Source organism: Heloderma suspectum, chromosome 1 (genome assembly GCF_057233095.1).
Source record: "Heloderma suspectum isolate Gila_16-S chromosome 1, 16-S_ref, whole genome shotgun sequence".
NCBI classification, from domain to species: domain Eukaryota; kingdom Metazoa; phylum Chordata; class Lepidosauria; order Squamata; family Helodermatidae; genus Heloderma; species Heloderma suspectum.
The window spans coordinates 69,488,039-69,509,263 of record NC_139458.1 but is presented as its reverse complement, the minus strand read 5'-3'; the positions used below and the strand labels follow the sequence as shown (position 1 = coordinate 69,509,263).

Below are 21,225 nucleotides of genomic sequence, written 5' to 3'. Positions count from 1 at the left end.
CTTTCTTGCATTTCTTTTTCTTTGGGATGGATTTCGTTGCTGCCTCCTGAACAATGTTACGGACCTCCGTCCATAGTTCCTCAGGCACTCTGTCTATCAGGTCTAATCCCTGAAATCTATTCCTCACCTCCACTGTATATTCATAAGGGATATGATTTAGGTCATAAACCTGAATGGTTTAGTGGTTTTCCCTACGTGCTTCAATTTAAGCTGAAATTTTGCAATAAGAAGCTCAAGATCTGAGCCACAGTCAGCTCCAGGTCTTGTTTTTACTGACTGTATAGAGCTTTGCCATCTTTGGCTGCAAAGGACATAATCAATCTGATTTCGATATGAACCATCTGGTGATGTCCATGTGTAGAGTCGTCTCTTGTGCTGTTGGAAAAGAGTGTTTGCTATGAGCAGCGTGTTCTCTTGGCAAAACCCTATTAGCCTTTGTCCTGCTTCATTTTGTACACCAAGGCCATGTTTGCCTGTTATCCCGGTGATTTCTTGACTTCCTACTTTAGCATTCCAATCCCCTATGATGAAGAGGACATCTTTTTTTGGTGTTAGTTCTAGAAGGTGTTGTAGGTCTTCATAGAACCGATCAACCTCAGCTTCTTCGGCCTCAGTGGTTGGGGCATAGACTTGAATTACTGTGATGTTGAATGGTTTGCCTTGGATTCGTACTGAGATCATTCTGTCGTTTTTGAGATTGTACCCCAGTACTGCTTTTCCCACCCTTTTGTTGACTATGAGTGCTACTCCATTTCTTCTCAGGGATTCTTGCCCACAGTAGTAGATATAATGGTCACCTGAATTAAATTCGCCCATGCCTGTCCATTTTAGTTCGCTGATTCCCAAGATGTCGATGTTCAATCTTGCCATCTCATGTTTGACCACTTCCAGCTTACCTTGATTCATTGATCTGACATTCCAGGTTCCTAAACAATATTGTTCTTTACAGCATCGGACTTTCTTTTCACCACCAGACACATCCACAGCTGAGTGTCCTTTCGGCTTTGGCCCAGCCCTGCATTTTTCGCTAGACAGGCTTCTTTGCCCGTATAGCAAAGACGTTTCGGAGTGGGAGGGAAGGAGGTTGACAGAGGCTCAGGACAACTCATATCCTGGCCTCTCCGCTCTCCTCCCCTCCCTCCCAACCAAAATGCCCCCTTTCCCCCCCTCTGAGGTTGAGTTCCCGATCTTGGAGGCCAGCCAATATGGTTGTTTCCAAATCAGCTACGAGGGGGAGGGGGGTCAGATTCATTCCCCCCCCTGAGTTGGAGTATTGTCTCCAGATTCAGAGCCAGGAATTCAAACTATCCCATGGCCCCTCAAATACTGTCTAGGGGCCACTGGATTGCTCCCTTAATTATTCTTCAGTTTCCTTATAATAATTTGTGAGGAGAGGTAAAATAATGTTTCAGCTACATCAAGCTTTTTCTTAACAATTCCAAACAAGAAAGAAATCATATACATCACATTTTGGTGTATTAGTATGATCCATTTACATAGACATCTCTTACCTAATCTGATGGCATATCCCACTAATTAGGTATTCAATTTGGTGTGGTTACCACTGAGGAATTCTGCAGTCATTTTGAGCATCCCAGGGAAATGTGTAAAGAGAACAGGGAAAACTGCTCTAGCATCCTTTTGAAACCATTCAGCAGGAAGTACAGAAAAGGGTAAAACTGGTGTTAAAAACGGAGAAATAATTATATTGAGGATCTTTATGGTGCACTGAAAAAGTAAGAACTTGCTAAAGCATTTTCTGCAAAAATAGGCACAAATTATTACTTAGGGTGCGGTCCTATGCATGTTTAGACAGAAAAAAGTCCTACAATTCCCAGCATACGATTGAACCCTGAAGATCAGGAATCTTTAGGGTTCAACAGGAGATGAAGTATTCCGGGAAGACTCAGAACTAAGCCCAGTGTCATTTCTCTCATTACATTTTCTTTAAACATTTTGAAATAATGTAAATACCTTTTAGTAGAACCTACATGTTTCCAAGCAATGGAGCATCTTTAATGCTGCTTTTAAACTTGGAACTGGAAGCTCAATGGACTTGTTATATGATGCACAAGAAGGAATTTTCATCCTAAGGCCATTACTTTCACTATTTTTCCAAGTAGGAGCCACTTTGGCTCCAGGCACCACCACTGAGGCTGCTTGGGGGCCTTTCCTGGGCCATCTCCTCTCCCCCACCCCCAGTCAAGTGGCAATGCTGTGTACTGAAATCAGCTGCAAGCCTTTCCCCCACCACAGCTAGTAGACTGATTGCTCCTGTGTTCTCCGCTCCCCCTCCCACCATCTTACAGCTGAGCCTGACAGCCTCCTCCAGTAGCCCACAGCCGCCAGCCCACCCGCAAAGCAAACAAGGCAAAGATAGAGAGCCCCTCCCAAGAGTGAGCAGCCGCTGCAAGAAGAGCGAGAGCAAGAATAAGAGCAGGTGGGGAGGCAGAGAGCCACACTTGAGGTGCCTGGGAACCACCAGTGGTCCTCAAGCCTCACCGTGAAGAACACTAAGGCTATCTTATGGAGTCTCCCACCACTGTCTGGACACTGAGTCAGAGGAAAATGATAATAATAATAATAATAATAAATAGGAGTTTACACGGTTGCAGTACATCCCATTTGCATTACATCCCATTTACCCATCTGTATCTGCTGACTGCACATTTCAGGTCCGAGTCATGTGTTACCATAATGCTTCCTGTGGTCTGGCACCATTTGTTTTTATTTATTAAGATGATTTTTGAACCACCCTTCATCAAAAGGTAAGAGTGATGTACAGAACAAGACCCCAAACCAGTCATATAGCCAGAAGATAGAATAAAAATAAGCAGAACACCATCATAAAGCAATTGTAAAAGGCAGCAAAATATAAATGACAGATGAACACACTAAAATGCATGGGCAAATGAAAGGTTTAAACTTGATCCTGAAAAGATAGTAAGGTCGGAGCCAGTCAGACTTCAATGGGGTGTTCCACAGCAGTGCCCCATAACAGAGAAGGCTCTCTCCTTGTTAACACATAATGTGAGGATGGCACTTTGAGGAGAGCCTCCCCAGCAGATCTTAAGACATGGGCAGGCTGGTATAGGGAGGAATGCAGCTTCAGGTATTTGGGTCCCAAGCCATTTAGGACTTTAAAGGTCAAAAGCAGCACTTTGAATTGGTCCCAGAAGCAAACAGGAACTAGTGCAGCTCCCTCAGAATTGGTGTAAGTGATCCCATTTGGCCACACCTGTTAACAGTCTAGCAACCACATCCTGCACTAGTCGAAGCTTTCAGGTCATCTTCAAGGACAGCACCACATATGACACATTACCGGAGCCTGACCTTCCCAAAACTGGCATCTTCCAGATGTTTCAGACTACACCTCCCAGCATTAGTGACCACTGGCCTTGCTGGCTGATGGGAGTCGTAGTCCAAAGCATCTGGAGAGCACTAGATTGGAGAAGGTTGAGCTAAGCCATGCCTGTCTCACACCCATTAGGAATAAGAGCCATGTGACGTAGCGGTCAGAGTGCTGGACTGGGGGAGACCTGGGTTCATGTCCCTACTCAGCCATGAAGCTTATTGGGTGACTTTGGGTCAGTCACTGACTCTCAGTCTAACCTACCTTACAGGGTTGTTGTGAGGGTAAAAGGGAGCGAGGATAAAAGGGAGTGAGGATAAAAGGGAGAGGAAGATGATCATGTACTGCACTGCCTTGGGCTCCTTGAAGAAAAAGGCAGGATGTAAATGCAAACAATAATAATAATGATGAACCATGTCATTTGGTCAACCTGCATGGTCCCTTCCTACAGACTTTCCCGGACCTGTGTTAGACTGGACCTTGGTAAGTGGCTTGCATGACATTTGTATCACGCGTGTTTGCTGTCCTTCCTTTCAAGAAGCTCAGAGCAAACTCCATGAGGCTTTCACAGTTTATCATCACAACAAAGTCTCCCAGTAAGCTTAATGGCCAAGCAGGGGATTTGAACCAAAGTTTCCCTGGTCCAAGTCCAACACGTTTGCTACTATACCCATCTTCCTCCTGGGGAATTTCCATATGATTACAGGGCCAGCCACACTGTATACGTAACAGGGTGCTCCTAGAACCTGGATCTAGTGGAAGTGACATAGTACCACATCACCGTGCCATGGATGTGTTAGTGCAGACTTATTGATAGGGGGGGAGGCGGGGAGCAGCTCTTGTCTGGCGAGTGGTAGCCCGGCTGTTTTTCACTTCTTTTTTTAAGGTGAACTAGCACACAGCCATTGAAGACATAAATAGGGGATTTGTTAGTGACAAGCGACACAACAACATAGCTGTCTATAACCAGTAGCTGCCCATGATGCTCCTACAATCAAATAGCAGTCACAACGGTCATGGATGCAATTCTTAGGGGAGGAGGTGGATATTTTCCTAGGCAGGGCTGGTGACCCATGCAACTGCTGGGAACACTGGGCTAGGGGGCCACCTATCAAGGCTATCTACTCAACTCTCCACTCAGTGCAAACAGTTTATTTCACATGTAAAGCTGACAACATTGACCTGAGTGGCCAACGTTGGATTAGCATTTGGGGGCAGTGGTGGTCTTCACAGGAACATCTACAAGATCAGTAACCAATCAAGCAGTATGTGTGTGAGTGACGGTGATCAAATCCATGCGTCCAAATGTCTTATGTAACAGGGATAAGTCATGCGTGCAAATTGTGTATTCACTGTGAAATGGACTAAAAAGCAGGAAAAACACCAAGTGATCCAAAAGTGGAGCAAATGGAAGGGGGGAATATAAAAGATGCTCCTTGCCTGGGGAGCTACTTGGTCATAGGTCGGCTCTGCTGCCAGGCACAAAATACAGCAAATTTAGTAGCTAGAAGGTACACAACTCCCAAAACAGAAGCACAGCCTTGAGGGAGGATACCCAAGTCATTTGGAAAGGCCTTTAGTGCCCTTTCCCATGTTACAGTTTTGTTCGCGGAAGTGCTCCTCCATGTCCTATTCTCCCACCACCACCACGTCAAAAGGAGATGTGGGCTGGTTTTTCATCATGTGAATGATTTGTATAGGCACACACGAACAGAAGTCGTAACATGGAAAGAGGTTGCTAGTTTGATACGTAATGGACATTGGGACTTATTCTCCACGGAGAAATCCAGAAATTTATTAATGAATGATTAAAAGAGTACATTAGCAATATTCAAGTCACCCTCTTACACAACCATGCTTATTAATTATCTCGCTGGATCAGACCAAAGTCCATCAGGTCCACCACTCTGTTTCCCGTAGCAGTAACCAAGAGACCTCTGGATGCTCATGATCAGAGCATGGAAGTATGTCCTTCCCCTGCCGTTTGTGCCCAGCACCTGCTCCTGGAAATGGAGGCTCAGTTAAGCTGTCGGAACCAAATTGCTGATGACAGACCTGTCCTCCATTCGTTTGTCCAAGCCTTTTTAAAAGCAAGCCATGCTCTTCTTGAAGGAGTATTTTTCTTTGAGAACCATAAGAATATAAGAGCCCTGCCGGATCAAATCAAAGGCCAATTTCCCATAGCGGCCAATCAGACATCTCTGGGAAGTTCACAAGCAAGGCACAGGGGCAATACCCCTCCCCCATCATTGTTCCCCACCCACTGGGACTGAAAGGCATGCTGCCTCCGACACTGCAGGGCAGCGGTGCCCAGCCCAGTGCCCTCCAGATATCTGGATTACAACTCCTGTCATCCCTAGTCTGCACAGCCACTGATCAAGAATGATGGGGACTTGTAGCCACAAACATCTGGAGGTCACCCAGTTGGGGAACGCTGCAGTAGGCAGTATATATAGGCCTTATGACTAGTAGGCATTGAAACAGGCTTATCTGCCAGGAATATGTCCTCTTCCCTTTTAGCCCTGACCCCAACCAGCTTCACTGAGGGCCGTTCCGAATCTTAATGCTGCGAGACAGGAAGAAAAATTGAGCTCTACCTTCAACCTGGTGCCCTCCAGCCACTTTGGACGGTCTCAGTGGTGGCCCCCCATCTGTGGAACGAGCTCCCCAAGGAGGTCTGCCTGGCACCAACACTGTTATCTTTTTGGCACCACGTTAAGACCTCTCTCTTTTCCCAGGCATTTGGCAGCGCATGATGAGCTTTAATCAGTCCTGGATGTATCTTTAGGTATGACTGACTGTTCAAAGGTGTTTTGTATACTGTCTATGTGCTTTTATGTAAATGGCTTTTAATCTCTGTATGTTGTATTTTAATGTTTAATGTTCGGTAAACCGCCCAGAGAGCTTCGGCTATGGGGCGGTATAGAAATATTATTATTATTTAGAACTCCCACCTTTGCTGACCACTGGCCACGCTGGCTGGTTCTTATGGGAGCTGAATTCCACAAACATCTAGAGCGCAGCTCTCTCCCATCCCCTGTTGTACAAGCCTCGGCAGGATGCCCCCCAAAACAGAACCCCACCCGCGCCCGCCGCCTTCCTTACCAAGGTTGCCCTGTTCCCGCATGGCCACATAGGCATCATACACCTCCCTCTTCACGTAGTTGAGGAAGCCATCCTTCCTGGCGAACTTGCAGACAAAGGCCTGGTCGTAGAGGCAGTCGAGGAGAAAGCAGCTCCGGACGGCGTCGCTCTCGTCGCCCGGGACCTGCTGCACGAGCGCCAAGTTGCACTGGGGGTCCTTGCAGCACGCGCGCACGCAGTCCCGGCCGCGCTCCACCTCCGGGGCGGACAAGAAGGTGGCGCCGTTCTGCACCGACGCGTCCGTGTCCAGCACAAACTCGGGCAAGCCGGCCGTGAAGTGGGCCAGGCAGCTCTCTCCGAAAGAGGCGCCCTCCTGCGCGCCCGCCAGCAGCGCCATGGCCAGCGGGACGAGCAGCAGGGCGGCGGCCTGGAGCCGGCCTCGGCTTCGCACCATCTCAGCGCGCGCGCGCGGAGCCCTCTTCGCCCGGCGAACCTCCCTGGCCAAGTTCTCCTCGGGCTTTTAGACGCGGAGGGCCGCGGAGAGGGAAGGGCGCCAGCCGCAGAGGAAGAGCGCCCCGGAAAGGCGAAGGGGGGCTCTCAGCGGCTTCTTCCGCGCTCCAGCTCTGCCCCTTTAACTCGCGCCCTTGGGTAGCAAACGCCCAAAGAGGGCTGCAAAGCTGGCCTCCAGCTCCCTCCGCTCTGGGTCGCCTGTTCCCACGACCAGCTCCAGATGGTGTCCGTGGGACGCTTCCTTTTGAGGACGCGCCGTCCGCCTCGGTCCCTCTAGCAGAGAGTGAAGGGGGCTGGCCGGGAACGCGCCTTCTCAAGCACGGCTCCTTCGGTTTGGTGCGGCTCCTTTCGCCCTCTCGAGTCCCGCTGGTGCTTCCTCTTCTTTGCCGAGCGACGCTCTACCTCCCTTCTTTGCTTCCCTCGCTACCTGTAGAGTTTCAGGTGAAACTGACTCATAGGCTGTTCTGTAGCCGGAGAGGGTGTTGCCCTTCCGGGCGGACGAATCTCACCTTTAACTCCTGCCTTCCCGAGCCTCAGGTGTGCCCTTACGCAGCATTCAGGAACAGACAAAAGACTCCAGGTGACAGGAAGTGGAAACCAGCGCCTGGACACGCAGCCCTGCCTAGTCCTATATACACATGGGACTAGCCCAGGGAGAAGGGGAGGGAGAGGCTTCTCGGGAGTTTTTCTGTAAAAGGGAAGAGAACATCTGGACATGTCTAAATCTGAACGTGTTTGGAGACTTTTTCAGGCCAAGAAGTGGATGTGAAAGCACGGTAGAGCGCATTGTCCATTTCTTAGCCCTCTCGTATGGAAATGAGATAGGTTCCACTTCTCTTTCTTTTCTTATTGCCTACCCATGTATAGAATCTTGATAAAATAGTGAAGAGTAGAGACATCACACTGACAACAAAGGTCTGCATAGTTAAAGCAACGGTATTCCCCGTAGTAACCTATGGCTGCGAGAGCTGGACCATAAGGAAGGCTGAGCGAAGGAAGATAGATGCTTTTGAACTGTGGTGTTGGAGGAAAATTCTGAGAGTGCCTTGGACTGCAAGAAGATCAAACCAGTCCATACTCCAGGAGATAAAGCCAGACTGCTCACTTGAAGGAATGATATTAAACGCAAAACTGAAGTACTTTGGCCACATAATGAGAAGACAGGATACCCTGCAGAAGATGCTGATGCTAGGGAAAGTGGAAGGCAAAAGGAAGAGGGGCCGTCCAAGGGCAAGGTGGATGGATGATATTCTGGAGGTGATGGACTCGACCTTGGGGGAGCTGGGGGTGTCAATGGCCAACAGGAAGCTCTAGCGTGGACTGGTCCATGAAGTCACAAAGAGTCGGAAGCGACTGAACGAATAAACAACAACCCATCTATAGATGGCATACATTGTGTGGTATTTCATTTGTGAATCTTCTAATGTCCCCACAGTGAAACGGTTGGTTTTGAGCGAGCATCTAATTATCTATTTTGCCAAATTTGCCATGGAATAGTATTTTATTTTGAAATGAAGTGAAAAATACAGGCAATAAAAAAGAACACACATAACAATTCAACATCACTAAAGATACTGAGTATATCATGGGTACCCTTGTAGGACAATTAGAGCAAAACAGCCCAAGGAGAAAGTCACTATCTAGTGAAAGGCTGGAAATATAACGGTGCAATCCTATGCATATTTAGACAGAAAAAAGTCCTGTAACTCCCAGCATTCCCCAGCCAGCAGGGGAAAGGCTTCTATGGGTGAAATAAATGGAATCCTAGTGTATAATTATTTACTTTGCCTAATTAAGGAATACATTTCTTGGGGAGGGCCCAAGGCTCAGTGGGGGAGCACAGGTTTTGCATGTAGAAGGCATCTCAGGTTCAGTCCAGCCAGGCATCTCCAGTGAAAGGATTTCCGGCAGAAAGGCTGGGAAAGAAAGGTTACTTTCTGAGACCTTGGAGAGTGGCTGCCAGCCAAAGCAGACAGTGCTGACCCCAGGGGACTTCACAGAACTATATTCAGTCCTATGGGATTACAGAGGAAGGAGAACACCATGCTCCAGAAGAGATAGCCGTGCATCTGGAGATATCTATAATGGGAATAGGTCCCACAATGGATGATAGCTTTGGCACATGGTTGTGCATCCCAGATTTATTTATTTATTTATTACAAAAAGATATTGCAGCCGTGGAGAGGTTTTGCAAATGGGGACAGGGCTGTGGCAGGCAGGGATGGGGGCCTTGTTCCCCCTCCCCATGCTATTTTTCCCCCCACCAAAAATCCTCCAAGCTATTTTCCTCCTTAAGGTGCCACTGCAGTAAATGACATCTTTGAAAGCATATAAAAGTGTGTGTGGGGGGGGTCACTGGGAAAATAGCATGGGGTGAGCCAACCCCCATGCCTAGCCCCAAATTACCAACCACTACAACCACCATCACAGCTGCTCTTTCTTTTTCTTTCTTTTTTTAAACAAGCCCCACATAGATGATCATGTGGGAAACATGTTTTATCTATTCCAAGTCTCAGTCCTTTAAAAAGGGTGGTGGTGGTTGCCTACAACTTCCATCAGCCCTAGCCAGCAGAGCCAATGGTGAGGGGTCATGGGAATTGAAGGCCCAAACATCTGGAGGGCCACAAGTTGCCCATCTCTAGTTTAAGGGGTGGGGCTAGATGTATGCTCCAGACCAATAGACCATTTATTAGATGGATTCACTGCTGACATAACTAAATTGGACTTCCACATTCAGAAACAGTATTCCATAGAATAGCAGTTGGGGTAGATCAACAGTGAGGGAGGACTAATTGTTTTCATGCCCAGCTTGTGGGCTTCCCATGGGCATAGAATCATAGAATAGTAGGATTGGAAGCAGCCTATAAGACCATGGAGTCCAGCCCCCTGGTCAGTGCAGGAATCCAAGTCAAAGAATCCCTGACAAGTGACTGTCCAGCTTCATCTTGAATGCCTCCAGTGTGAGAGAGCCCACTATCTTGAGCCCATTCTTCTGTGTCCTGCACTGGGGGATGATCAAGAAGAGAGCTTGGCCTTCCTCTCTGTGACAACCTTTCAAGTACTTGAAGAGCGCTATCATATCTCCCCTCAGTCTTCTCAAGGCTAAACATGCCCAGTTCCCTCCTCATAGGGCTTTGTTTCCAGTCCCCTGATCATCTTCGTTGCCCTCCTCTGAACCTTCTCCAGTTTGTCTGCATCCTTCTTAAAGTGTGGTGCCCAGAACTGGACTCAGTACTCAAGATGAGGCCTAACCCATGCTGAGTAGAGTGGGCATCTGGTTGGCCACTGTGTGAAACAGGATGTTGGGCTAGATGGACCTTTGTCCTGATCCAGCAGGGCTCTTCTTATATTATTATGGTATGAAAATGATGTCCAAGGTTTCTCCAGGTTTTGTCTGGAGACCTGATTTGGATTTGTTGCTGAGGTGAAGATGAGTGGGTAGGGAAGCACAATCAATGTGATTGGCTGAGACTGATAAAGGGACTTCCACATTGTGCTTCTTCAGTAGCTGCCCACAGTGCTAAACCAAAAAAAAGAAAAGACGGGGGAATATCTCTTAACAATGAATTTAGGATGATCACATAAAAACCAACATGGTTTGAAAGGTCAAGGGAGAGAAGAATCTAATTTTATCACTCTTCAAACAGTCTTGTACCTAATTTATGTTACATGATCTCTATTGTGTGCTCAGTTATGAATAAGAATACTTTGAAACACGTATACTTAAGGTGCAATCCTATGGCTGCTAGTCAGTGTATAGATAGCCATAGGATAGGTCAGTTCCCAGGAACTGACCTCCACCCCTCCTGCGCCGCCTCGTAGGCAGCACCGATCAGCCCCGTGCTCTGTTCTCGTAAGAGCAGTGCAGAGCAGCAAAACTGGGGCATTCCTTGGGGCAGGGTGGGGAGTGTGGAAGTGCCTTTCCAATGCTTCCTATGCATCATCTGGCCTTCCCCCCCCCCCCGCTCTGACTTCCCGCAGCTAGACAACTGAAATCAGCTGTCTAGCCGCAAATGCAGGGCGGCTGAAGCACAGAGGAGAAGATCTCCTCTGTGCTGCTCCTGCTCTGCACTGGGTAGGTGGTCACCTCTGAGTTCAGAGGTGGCTGCCTATCCCAATAGGATTGTGCCCTAATGCACACAAGTCCTGAGGATTTGGGTAAACAAGAGGTTGATCTAGAATCTCATGAAAACAGATATTGAGCCCCCATAGCCATGTCTATGAAAGATCCCTATTCCACTGGGATTTCCCAGGACTTCTCAGAATTAAGGAGCTGCCTTGTATTCAGTCAAGTAGGTCCATCTAGCTCAGGGATGGGCAACTTATGGCCCTCCAGATGTTAGGGTCTACAACTCCCATCAACCGCAGCCAACATAGCCAATGTTGAGGGATGATGAGAGTTGTACGTCAAAATATCTGGAGGGCCACAAGCTGCCCACTCTTGATCTAGCCAATACTGTCTACTATTCTGCTTGGCACTGCCTCTCCAAAGTTTCAGACTTTTCTAGCTATGCTACCTGAGTCTTTTAATAGGTGATGCCAGGGAATGACCATGCAAAGCATGTGGTCTGCTACTGAATTATGGCCATTTTAGGCCCTGCTTACTGGTGTAATTGACTGGTCCAAAAGCCACTCATGATATAGTCTAGTCCTGGGGTAGGCAATCTGGTGCTCTCCAGTTGTTTTGGACTACATCTCCCATAATTCCTGACCATTGGCCATGCAGTTTGGGGCTTATGGGAATTGTCTAAAACACCTGGAGGGCACCAGGTTGCCTACCCCGGTCTAGTTAATTTCATTGCTCCATTAACCTGTATGAGAACAGAGCAAGTGGAAATAATTACGAAGGTGGAATGGACAGATTTGTCCCCTACAGCAAACAGGAAGAAGGACTGCAATAAGGAAGACATTTGTTCATTTTGTTTCATTTATAAACAACACAATCTTATCCTACCCTTTCCCCAAGGAGTTCAGGGTGATGTGCATGATTCGCCACTCCCGTTCTATCCTCACACCAATCCTGTGAGGCCAGTTAGGATGAGAGACAGTGACTAGTCGAAGGTAAGCTCTTCTTGCTCCAAACGAATAACAGTCATCCTTTTTCACGCCACTGGGGTTTTGTCTTGAGGTGCATGCCTGTAAAAAATAGTGTCAGAAACATCCTTCAAACATCTCTGCTTAGAAAATAGTGACATAGGACACCACAGCATAAATGTCTGCAGCTCAGAAGCCGCTTTAGACTTGTGCTCCTGCTGCTTCTTTATTTATTACATTTATTATTTAATAGGGGCCGCAGTGGCTTAGTGGTTAAGACGCTGAACTGCAGACCGGAAGGTCGGCAGGGCAGCAGTTCGAGACCCAAGTGCCGCGTGACGGAGTGAGCTCCCGTCTTCAGTCCCAGCTCCTGCCAACCTAGCAGTTCAAAAGCAAGAAATTGCAAGTAGATAAACAGGTACCGCTTCAGCGGGAAAGGTAACAGCGTTCTGTGTTCAGTCATGCTGGCCACGTGACCACGGAAGCATCTTCGGACAGCGCTGGCTCTTCGGCTTAGAAATGGAGATGAGCGCCACCCCCTAGAGTCCGACACGACTGGCTGGGGACACCTTTACCTTAATGTAATAAATAGAACAGAGGAGTCAGGCAAAGCCTTAAAAAGTATTTGCTGTTAAGATACCACTGCTGGTGAGATCAGGGCTGTAAGAAAAATACACTGACAGCCTCTAAAACATAAACTTCTGATAAAAACATTTCTCTTAATATAAGAGGCATTAGAATGCCCAGTATGCCGGCTTATCTAAGGTCAACTAATTTGTGTGCTGTTTCTTTCTCTTAACTCTTTCTTTGTTTCCTCTTTCCACAAAATGTCACAAATTCTTATCAAGAATAAATACTGTGCCCATTACATAGCTTGACTTTCCATAGAAACTGTCTGCCCTGAACAGGCAGTAAAGTGAAAATACTGCCTGTTTTTTCTGTTTGTTTTTTCACACTCATCTCTGTCCATCTGACAGAAATCTGTTTTGCCAGATACAAAAAACAGTTCCTGTGGTTAGAAACCAGAGGAACTCCTTCACTTGCCCCTTAAGGAAGGGCTTTACTTTTTGCTGTCTCAATTTCCCCACTCAGAAGAATACCCCCAGATTGCATAGTCACTATGATGCTTAATGGAATACTATAACTTTTTACATTGGGAACAAGAACTCATGACCTTTGTTTGCACACACACACACCCCAAAAGAAAAGAAAAGAGAAAACAATAGTGATGTAGCATCAAGTAACTGGAGAAATTTAGGCCCTGAATTCTTTAGGCTGCAGTTCTAAGAGCACTTACTAGGGAGTCAGTCCTATTAGACACAGTAGGACTTACTTCCAAGTAAACCATGTATAGGATTTCATGGCATATCAGCCAATCCACCATACTTCCTGGACAGAAAAAAAAATCTGCTTAAGCCTTTATTCTGCAGGCCACTTCACACATTCCCTGGAGCCATACCTCTGTTTGATGCAAAGGGTGCACTCATGGGGGAATGCTCTCAGAAGGATTTCTTAGGGAGGAACTCCACACAGTGAGCTGCATGTTTTTCACATGACACGGCTGGCCCATAGAGGATTATTTGACCCACAGTGAGCCACGGCATGTGCTTGGCATGTGCAGCTGCCATTTTGAAAATGCAACCTGCAGTCGGAGGTTGTGGCATGTCATGTGAACCTGGCCATCATAGGTTATTTGGGGGTTAAACAACCCTTGCCTAACCCTACTATTAATAAAGGGTTATGCAATGGTAGCTTAGCCTTTGAATACCCCACGTTGACCAGGCTCACATGATACACTGCAAGCCCTGATTGCCCCAATCAGGGGTTGCATATTCAAAATGGCAGCCGCACACACTGCAGCTCATTGTGGTTTAAATAACCCACAATGACCCAACTATGTCATGTGAACAGGTCATTGTGGGACTGCCATCCAAGGCACAAGACACTGCTTTATACCATGTCAAACGATTTGCCCATCTAGTCCAGTACTGTCTACTCCAGCCTTCCCCAATGTGGTGGCCTCCAGATGTGTTGGACTACAACTCACATCAACCCCAGCCAGCATGGCCAATGGGGGTGATGGGCACTGGAGTCCAAAGCATCTGGAGGGTGCCATGTTGGGGAAAGCTACTCTACTGCCTGAGCTGCATGTTGTTCTCTCTTCCTTTATGTACCGTACAACTTACCCCCATACTCTGAAATCATTACACTGTATGTTTCCCCATCCACGCTCCACATCAATGGCTGCCACGGGTGGGGAAATGCTCATCATAACATCATAACATGAGGTCAGTTACACTACATGTTGGAGAAAGGAAGGGGGGAAATGTGGCAGAGGTCTGCTGTTTTCAGCAGCAAACCCTCTGGTTTTGATCATGTGTAGTTCTACCCTCTTTTTCCCTGGTTAGCGTACCTGCATAATATTTCTTGAAACGCATTTGTCATGTTCAAATGGTACATTTTTTTTAGGTGTGTAGGAAAAAAAATAGATAAATGCATCTTGAAAATGTAATGTGTGAAGCATTCCTGAAAGTTCTAAACAGGAGCAGGGTCAGTTGTTCTTTATATAAAATTCTGGGCTAACCATGATGGCTTAGTGTGATGTCTGAACGACGCTTTTCTCAACCATGGTGGTTTATTAACCATGGACTAACCACACTCACTAACCACATGCTGCAACATGGCTAGAGTCCCTAATCATGGCTTAGTGTGATGTCTGAACGACGCTTTTCTCAACCATGGTGGTTTATTAACCATGGACTAACCACACTCACTAACCACATGCTGCAACATGGTTAGAGTCCCTAATCATGGCTTAGCGTGATGTCTGAACGACGCTTTTCTCAACCATGGTGGTTTATTAACCATGGACTAACCACACTCACTAACCACATGCTGCAACATGGCTAGAGTCCCTAATCATGGCTTAGCGTGATGTCTGAACGACGCTTTTCTCAACCATGGTGGTTTATTAACCATGGACTAACCACACTCACTAACCACATGCTGCAACATGGCTAGAGTCCCTAATCATGGCTTAGTGTGATGTCTGAACGACGCTTTTCTCAACCATGGTGGTTTATTAACCATGGACTAACCACACTCACTAACCACATGCTGCAACATGGCTAGAGTCCCTAATCATGGCTTAGCGTGATGTCTGAACAGGCCCCCGCGGTTAACTGAGTGCTACCATAGAACTTCATGGCAAGAACAGCTGAAATCAGCCCAGCCGCTCCTGCCAGTGCTCCATGGTCAAAATCCTTGCTCTCTGTCCCCGCCCACAGTTATGAACATTGGAAAAGCGCGCAGGGAGAAAAGATGCTTTCAATCCCATGCCGCTGTTATTGGTACAGCGACCTTGAGCACTTAGCGCTCCCAGGCACAAGCACCTGTGCCCGCTGCGATAAGAGAAAACATCCCTGCTCGGCCAGCAGCTGGCCAAGCAGCAGCATCCCTGCCTCAAATGGTGCCCCTGCCCCCAAACCTGCACCCCCAGCCCCCATGAAATGGCCACTTGCAGCTGCTATAGTACCAAGCCCCAAGATGGCCTCTGGCTGCTGCTGTAGCACCAAGCGCCAAAATGGCTGCCCACAACAGCTTCCTCCGCTGAGGCCCCAGAATGGCTGCCCGCAGCAGGTTCCACTGCTGAGGCTCCAAAATGGCCACCTGCAGCAGCTTCCTCCACTGAGGCTGTTGGGATGCATGGCAGCCCATCTGGAGAACTGCGGAGTTTAGCAGTAACCATGGTGGTTAGTGCGTGGTTAGACTAATCACATTGCAGGCCATGGTTACCTGCACGTATGGCCGGGGCTCTAACCAGCCTGCACCATGGTTAGACTAACCACCCTTCCCCAATGAGCGTCTGAACAGAGCCACTATCTGCAATTGTGTATAATATACACTCACAGAATACCCTGTCCTAAAACTCCAGAACGTCTGCTGACTGCATGGAGAAAACCCAACCTGAATTAATCTTTCATGTGATCTCTACATGACCTATTTTGCAATTACAAAAATAAGCCTTCTAAAGCGGAGTTGCAATCATGGGAACAGGCTGCAGTCATACATTGTTATCATGTGAAGGGCCAATTTACATCACCTTCATGTGACCAGTAGGTGCATGGATCCCCCAAAACAGGGTTACACCCAAGAACTGCATGCATGATTGCTACTGCTGGCAGTGTGGACAAGCCTCAAGTCTAAACTCCCAGGCCCTTGTTTCCCTCTCCTTATTTTCTTTAAAAGAACTACAAATCACTCGTCACTTAATAATCTGATGCTGTGATCTTGCATACAAGAATCTCAACGTAGGAGAAATTAGTAATTCAGGATTTACAGACATGACTACATCAGAATGTGGGACATTCCATTCTGCTCATAGATTTTAAGGGGGAAATCTTTTTCTTCTTTTTTTGCTGGCTGGGGCATGCTGGGAGTTGTAGTCCAACATGCCTAGAGGGCACCAGATTGGGGAAGGCTGGGTTACACTGTGCCTCCAGCTCTGCTCAACCCATGCATTTGTAAATAAACAGAAATATTACAAAATGCCAATAAGCCTTCAGTGTCCTCCTTCCAAAGGAAGCCAGACATGGGTGAGCACTGCACCCTGGGAGCTTCTCACCACTTAGAGAAGTGAGGAGTGAGTGAGTGTAACTGTGTCTTGTTTTGCAGTTGTTTGTTTACTCATTTCCTACTGATATCTGTTCCTGTTGGGATAGCTGTATAAAAACGACGTAGAGTAGAGCCAACAACTGAGTGGACTGAAGGTGTGAGTTGCAGAGAACAATTGCAGCCAAAGATGAACTGACCCTTCACATACGAGTTTACAGGTCAAAGACTGTCTTTTGGATCACTTCACAAAACGCGTACTTCTCTAACAGCAGAAGTGATGCTGGCAGGTTGCCCAAAAACTCCAGGTGTGCCCCTGGGCCACCTGTCAGCATCACTTCCATTGTTAAAGACCTGTGTTTCACCAAGTGATCCAAAAGGATCACTCTGACCTGTGATCTTTTATGTAAGAAGGTGATATGTCAGACTCACCTTTGGCTCGGGTTGTTCTCTGCAACTCGCTTATTGTTGCACCCTGTCATTGGCTCTGCTCTGCCTTGTTCTTATACTATTTCAACTTTGCTTTTCAGGGAGAGCCGGACAATATATCGACTTGCTTGTTTTTCGGCTCCCCTGTCTCCACCCACCAGGTTAATTGTCCTGGTGTGGTGGGTGGGGAAGCATGGAGGCCAACGGAAGGGGTGTGGACATATGGGGAGGGATTCCAGAGTTCAGTAGATCATGACTAACAGCCAACTAAGCAGTAATGTGAGATGGAGCAAAGGAATGGATGACAGGCTTTTGAGTCCACAAGGAAACACTGTGCTACTGTCTTATGCAATGTGTTTCTGTGATTTGCCCCCTAGATTTGCCTTCCAATGAGCAATCACATTGGATAGTCTCCTGACTGCATTCAGAAAGCATTGCAGCAGCCATATCCCCCTCTATCCTGACTTCTTAATCTTAATAATTCCCAAATTGTGAGTCAGGAGGATTAAGGATGTAACGATCAGTCTAGTTCTGGTCTATTTTGGTTTTGCATGTGTTCATTCATAATAAGTCCGCTCTGTTTCCACATCAATGTGAATTAAAAAAAAAGAGACTGAACCTTTGCACTAGTTTAAATGACTTCCCCATACAAAATATGCAGTTTTGTATCATTTAACTATAACATCATATTTATGTATGCATTTCATCCTAAAATGCACATTTTATACTTGTTTGGGCCTGGTTTTTGACCTGAGAAATGTATTGCAAAATTCGGAGAATTGTGAAACTCAAAATATTAGTCTGGAAACAGCAGTTCAGGTCAGTTCAATTAAAAATGTGGACTGAATAAAATCAAGGACCTACCTTTCTCCATGGAATCTTTCTGCATTGGCTTTCAGGCTGTTGGCAGAAAACCAAAAGCTTACTGCACTAGAAGCTGTTGGTATGGTGGGGTGCTCATCTATTCAATATTCCTCCTTTAGAACCATATACAATGGTGATTCTATGCACATTTTCTAGAAAGTAATGCCCATTGGACACAGATGAGCTACTTCTGAGTAAGCATACTTAGGAGCATGCTATCAGCATGTTACTAAAATTCACCAGAAGCATGTCCTTCACATGTGTTGGTTGTTGTATTCATGGCGCTGAGCTGAACACATCCTGTCCCCCCTGAACATACAACTCTGAGCTGGCTGAGGAACCTTTTCAGAGCCAGTGTGGTGTAGCGGCAAGAGTGTTGGACTAGGAGCTGGGAGATCCGGGTTCTAGTCCCCACTCGGCCATGGAAGCTCACTGGGTGACTTTGGGCCAGTCACAGACTCTCAGCCCAACCCACCTCACAGGGTTGTTGTGGTGAGGATAAAATGGAGAGGAGGTAGATAATGTAAGCCGCCTTGGGTTCTTTGCAAGAGGAAAAAAGGCGGGATATAAATGCAATAAATAAATAATAAATAAATTCACTTCCTCAGATCTTCAGAATGGACAATCAGGTGGGCCAAAGTTCAAGAAAGCAGAAGTGGTGAATATGCTTTCTGCAGGTCTACTAACAAGGACCAATGTTCCACCCTCCCAATGAACAGTCCCATTGTGTACACTGCAGGCTTTGCTAGGATGTCATCTCTTCAGGGGCAAATTTCAGAGGGGAGGAGCAATCTCCCTTCCTCCAACTACCATCTAAATGTGCCCATAAAAAAAAGAGAAGTGCCATATTTACTTTTCATTGTAGGTACAAAAATGTTTAAGTCATACACCCTTTGGGGGATTTCTTATGATTTTATAACTCACTCCCTGCCATACCTAGTATGATTTCCATATCCAATACCCTTGTTTGAAAGTTGTTTCTGGTGGTTCCTGATTTTGAAAGAAGTGGCAACCTGTCACTTTGGGATTTGGAAGTATTTGGAATCATGAAGCTAGTCCACATGAGTTTTGCAATGTAGTGTTCCACTTGACAATGGGATGTAAGGAGATTACAATGACACGGCTCTCTTTAGAAAGGTCTTCTGGATTATTTAATGTGTGTGTAACAGTTGTTTATTTTGACAGAGAGATGGATGGAGGTCACTGGTGGTAGAGGATGTAGCTGAATGGCTTCCAGAAAAGAGTGCTGAAACCCAGCCATCTTCTCAAAACTGCCTTGAGTACAGTTGCAATATATTACACTCTGTGTCTGTATGGAATGAGGGTCTTGGCTCAGACTTTAATAGACTGTAGCCATATGCCTATGTGGCCACTATTAACTAGTGATGTGTTTACTTATGTTCAGATATTAACTTCCATGGAAGTTTTGTGAGGGAGTTCTACAGAAGTAGGTTTCACTATTGTCAAATAAGGATGATGAAGCACAGAAGAGAAGGGTCAGTCCTTGCATTCATGGATACCTTCAGTTAGATGCCTTATCCATCTTTCCACATTTTGCATCTGATATAGAACAGTAAAATAAAAGAAGCCACCAACATTACTGAAAAACCGGTCAGGGCACAATCCTATACATGTTTAGACAGACAAAAATCCTACACCTCCCAGCATCCCCCAGCCATAAATGTATCAGTATCATATTTTTTAATATCTAAACAACTGTGTCTCTTCCAGATATAGATGCTTTTAGGCCCTGATGCAGAACAGTGACATTCATAAAATCATAGAGTGGGGGGAAGAACTTCAGAGGTCATCTATCTGAGCCCCCTATTCAATGCTGGATCTGCAGTGTAGTATGCAGCTACAGCATCCATGAGAGATCGCGGCCCAGCTTCTGCTTAAATACCTCCAGAGGCAGAAGGTCCCACAGTGGTGGCTCCAATGTCAGTGGGGCGGTGAATCTGGTCTGGGTTTCAGTCAGAACCAGTCAGAACTCTAAAGGAGCTGTACAAGGTGCTGAACACTATCCCCAGAATAATAGCTCCCTTAGAGTTCTGACTGGTTCTGACTGAAACCCAGAGCAAATTCACCACCCCACTGAAATAGGAGCCACTAGCCTTCACTGCTGTTCCGCTATCAACAAGTTCTTTACTCTCAGGACGTTTCTCCTGATGTTTCGCTGAAATCTGCTTCCTTGCTATTTCCATCCATTGGTTCTAGTCCTGCCCTTTGGAATGCCTGTCCATTTTCTGCATGACAGCCCTTCAGACATGTGAAGGCAGCTATCAAGTTTCCTCTTCCTCCTCTCTTCTCCAGGCTAACCATACTCAGCTCCTTCAACTGTCCTTCATGGGCTGCTTTCCATATGCCTCACCACTCTGCTTGCTCCTTGTCCTTCAGACATCTTCCAGTTTGTCAAAGTCCTTCTTCAAATATGACATCCAGAACTGAACACAGTAGTCTAGATGTGGCCTGACCAGCACAGAATAGAAGCCGGGCTATTACATGTCATGATCTGGACACTACGCTTCTGTTAATACAGTCGGAGACTGCATTTGCTTTTTTAGGAGCCTCATCACACTGCTGGCTCAAGTTTTGTTTGTGATTGAAGAGCAGAGTGACCAGAAACACTGGCGGGGGGTGTCCATGGTCGGTGATGAACCATGAACGCTCCCCTGCCAGCTCTCACCAGGTGGGGGCTGGCATTTTTCTTTTGTTCCTGGAAGACCTTTGGCTTTGAAAGATTTCACTCCCATCAGTGAAATGGCTCTCTGATTTCAGCGGGGCCATGAATCCATTCTGGGTTTCAGTCAGAACCAGCCAGAACTCTAAAGGACAATAGGGTTCAGCACCTTGGATAGCTCATTTAGAGCTCTGGCTGGTTCTGACTGAAACCCAGAATGGATTCACAGCCCCACCGAAACTGTGTGTGTGTGTGTGTGTGTGTTCAGAAACAGGTGTCCTTAAAGTAATTAGGCTTAGATTATTAAAGGTAGATAGATACCCACAATGTACTGATCAGAAATTCAATGAACTGATCAGAGATGTGTGCATGCCTGCATTCATATTCAGGAAAAATGCAATTTAATACTGGCTGCTTTCCCTCCCCACACTCTCAATTGTCCCCACTTAGCCCATTCTTCTCAGGAAGTGGATTGCATGAAACATTAATGGGCTTTATGGTCTATGATGCACTCAGCCTCTTCTAACAACAGATGTTATTACAACTACTCTCCTTCCCACATTGCATTTGTCAGTGTCACTAACCATGAAACCAAAGAAGCTTTTTCCTATACCAGCTGATTGATTGCTTCTCCTGCTACTTTTCCTTCTATTTCTTCATC

The 21,225-nt window shown here is 46.5% G+C and overlaps 1 protein-coding gene across 10 annotated transcripts in view; it reads right to left on the bottom strand.

The window, feature by feature from the left end:
- The window catches only part of SPINT1 (serine peptidase inhibitor, Kunitz type 1), a 60,676-nt gene extending 53,330 nt beyond the window's left edge, over positions 1 to 7,346 (bottom strand). For all 10 annotated transcript variants that reach the window (XR_014789391.1, XR_014789393.1, XR_014789397.1 and 7 more), the window contains exon 1: positions 6,458 to 7,346. Coding sequence is in view for 2 of the 10 variants with exons in the window: in XM_084845624.1 (XP_084701750.1) it covers positions 6,458 to 6,890 (433 nt within the window). In the remaining 8 variants the exon portion in view is untranslated. The remainder of the gene's footprint in view (positions 1 to 6,457) is intronic.
- Between the last annotated feature and the right edge of the window lie 13,879 nt (positions 7,347 to 21,225).